General features: G+C 41.3%; 1 protein-coding gene across 1 annotated transcript; it reads right to left on the bottom strand.

The window, feature by feature from the left end:
- Positions 1-1,131: 1,131 nt before the first annotated feature.
- Positions 1,132-2,550, bottom strand: LOC141824844 (F-box protein At1g67340-like). The gene is made up of 3 exons (XM_074712177.1): positions 2,289-2,550; positions 2,031-2,193; positions 1,132-1,964 (listed from the first exon to the last, which is right to left on the bottom strand). Exons 1-3 carry the CDS (start codon positions 2,492-2,494, stop codon positions 1,257-1,259), a joined length of 1,077 nt encoding a protein of 358 aa, XP_074568278.1. The 5' UTR covers positions 2,495-2,550; the 3' UTR covers positions 1,132-1,256.
- Positions 2,551-3,082: the final 532 nt, after the last annotated feature.

The raw sequence follows: 3,082 nt of genomic DNA, 5'->3' as shown, positions 1-3,082 counted from the left end.
TTAGAGGACTATTATTTCAAAATAAGTCACCACAATGATAAAATGTTCCTTGCAATATTAGAGAATGGGTCATTCTATTTGACAAGTTTGGCTTGCTTGTTCAATCCATTTTTTTTCGCTCAGCTCTTCCCTCTTGAAGCTCACACAAACCTCTCAGTTCATCTAGTTGCTTGGCCTGTGTGACTAGTTTGAGTCATTTTTGAATCATCCAATCTATTCTCGGCTTGCTTAATATTACTCTTTTTTATGTGAAATTAACATTTGATTTGTATGATCCTACCATCTCTAGATGTGCATTTGGTAATGGGGGATGAAAACGGTTTTATTCTTTCTATAATTACATTTCAATATTTGTTGAACAATTTGAGGCACTTGTATCACTATCAATTAAAATATTATTTATTAGTTTTTTAATTTTTAAACTAAAGTAAAGATTAACCGAATGAGTGAATTGAATGTTAGTTAAATCTATTAAGTCCATCCATCCAATCACATTGACTCGATCAGGGAAAACTAGGTGAGTTTAAACAAATCAATCATCAAGTTAAGCATGAGAAAATCAATCGATGTAAATAAGGAAAATTATAGGTATCAAACATATCAAGAATCTTAAAAAAATTAAATTAACTAAAGAAAATTGGTTAATTAATTTTAAATTCAATTTGGCTTACTTCAGTTGCTTCATTATCAGCATGACTCGCCTACTCCCTACCCTTATTACCTATTTTATTGATAAAATATTAAAAGGACAGTTTTTATTATTATCAAAAGATATCCTATTTTACAATTTTAAAAGGTTATAATTTTAGTCAACTGCTGCTCAACATTACGAAGTAATTATAGAAAAAAAATATTTTATATTAATCAAAATTATTTAAAATATTAAGTAAAAGTAACTTAATTTAATCAAAATCGATTAAATATTACTGGAATAGTCATAATTGAAATAGTTTGGATCCAAAATTTTAATCAAAGTGTTTGGCACGTGTCTTCTGCAAAGTGGCTATATCGTGGTGGGTGAGCTTGCGCGTGCACTCAATCAATCCTCATTAAAAACAATTCCAGGTATCCAATTTTTATCGAAATATAATTTATATAAAGGGGAAATTTTGCTGTTCTTTGCTGTTCAAGTATTCGATGTGAAACTTTTCTCAATTTTTTTTTTGTATTTTCCATTTTTTTTACCCAAAAATAAAATACCAGGGAACGTTACAAATCGAACCTGTAGTTTTCAATCCGCTTCCACCTTCCAATTCCTAATCCAGGACCAGCTCCGCACCGCCACCGCCACCCTCCCATGGGGCTTCGTTGGCCATAATGCCGGCGTCCAACCATCGATTGATAGGTATGCACTCAGCTTTGTGCGTGTATTTCCAGTGCGTCGCCTGGCACGCCCTCGAGCAGTACCTCGCGAGGCCGCAGGCCGAGCACATAGAGAACTCATGTCGGCGCGTCTCCGGCCGGCCGCATCCGCCGTTGGAGCACGTCCCGAACCCCTCCCCGTCCTCATCTCTGCTCCTCGTCGCAAACCACTCCACCAAGAAACGGTTCGCCGGGTGAGGCTCCGGCGGCGGCGTGGCACGCCATAAGTCTAAACCTTCGGAAAGAGAGCGACGGCGCCGGGTATGGCGGCATGGTGAGGAGGGGGAGGAGTGCAGGAAGGCGGAGAACTCACGGGCGTTGGCCTGGAGGAGATAGTTGTTACCCTCGGAGACGTCGCGGCGAACTCCATGACCGTCGAGGAAGCAGTAGCCGAGGAGACGCATAGCGTCTACGTAACAGAGGGACGCAGCCCGGGTGCAGAGGAGGACGCCGGCCTTGAGATTCCTGTCGCTCTTCAATTTTCCGCTGCCGTTAAAATGGATGACCGCCAGGGAGAAGAGCGCCGCCGCGTGCTTCTGGAGGGCGGCCATAGCCATAAGCGCCAGGCCAACTTCTCGATTCCTTAAGCAGTAGAACAGGATCTGCAAATGCAAAAAAGGGAAAATAATCGGTCTTTCCATTTCCACCAAAGAAGTAAAGAACCCTACCATGCCCAAGATGTAACAAGCTTCCAGGCTTCCGGCATCGGCGCAGCGTTGCAAGAATCTGTTACAGGAAACGGACCATCTGATGGCTCTCACCGCGAGCAAATCCGCGGACGCCTTCGACAGAACCACAGGATCGAGTCCCAAACGATTCAGTCTCTTACACCTGCGTCAAATCCAAGAAACAACCCCCGATTTTTCTCAAATGTTCGGCAAAAACACAAATCGCCCCAAGAACCGAAGATGAGGAAGAAAGGGTACACTGATAGTACGGCAATCAGATCGGATGGTCTCTCGGCCGAGGCACTCAACTTGCAGAGGATGGATATTACAAGCTCGTCCGGAAGGCCATCAAAGAAGTCGCCGCTCTCCGTTTCACGGGGCCTCTTTCGGCCGGAACCGCGTTCTCCTCCGGAGATCCCTCTCCTATGCGTCAGTCCATTCCCTTTACCCACCTCCATCACCATCTAAGCTCAGTCGCCGGCGACTCTCGCCGGAGCATCAACGGGAGGGCTCTTCCGGATTCAAGGTCTCCAATTATCTTCCTCGTACGAGACAAAGGCGCTCCCTTTTATGTTAAGCAATAGACCGATGCGCTGAGAAAAAACACTACAAACGTACAATAATAAACCCATAAAATTACACAGGTAATCTAAACCGTTGGTAATCGATCTAATACGACGGGTATCCCGCGGGTAGCCTAACGAGGATGGATTTATGTTTTATTTTCGAATGGCAGGACAGAGAACTGATTTATGATCTCATCCGCACAATTTCGCAATTTTACTTTTTGCCTTCTTTTGTATTTTTATTTTTAGCCTTTTTAAAAAATAAAATAACATTCCAACGTATTTTTTTATTTAAAAACATACTCTTATTCTTACATTATAATAATAATTACAACATAATTACTATAATATATCACATTATTATCTCAAAAAATTATCAAATTTATTAAAATTATTTTAGTAACTATTATCTCAAACTATAAGGGTATAATAAAAAAAAACTAAAAAAGTTAGGTTGGTTTCAATATGATGCTATGGTGCATGCTC

This window comes from Curcuma longa, chromosome 3, assembly GCF_044706935.1.
Source record: "Curcuma longa cultivar G26 ecotype Majalengka, Jawa Barat chromosome 3, ITB_CL_G26_1.1, whole genome shotgun sequence".
NCBI classification, from domain to species: domain Eukaryota; kingdom Viridiplantae; phylum Streptophyta; class Magnoliopsida; order Zingiberales; family Zingiberaceae; genus Curcuma; species Curcuma longa.
This window is presented reverse-complemented; position numbering and strand designations above follow the sequence as displayed.

Bases quoted from the DNA above. Each gene is read 5' to 3' on its own strand.
- LOC141824844 (XM_074712177.1), bottom strand. From the start codon at position 2,494: ATGGTGATGGAGGTGGGTAAAGGGAATGGACTGACGCATAGGAGAGGG. The intron at 2,194-2,288 runs GTACCCTTTCTT...GATTTGACGCAG, and splicing joins CTGATTGCCGTACTATCAGT to GTGTAAGAGACTGAATCGTT. The intron at 1,965-2,030 runs GTAGGGTTCTTT...TTGCATTTGCAG, and splicing joins CTTGTTACATCTTGGGCATG to ATCCTGTTCTACTGCTTAAG.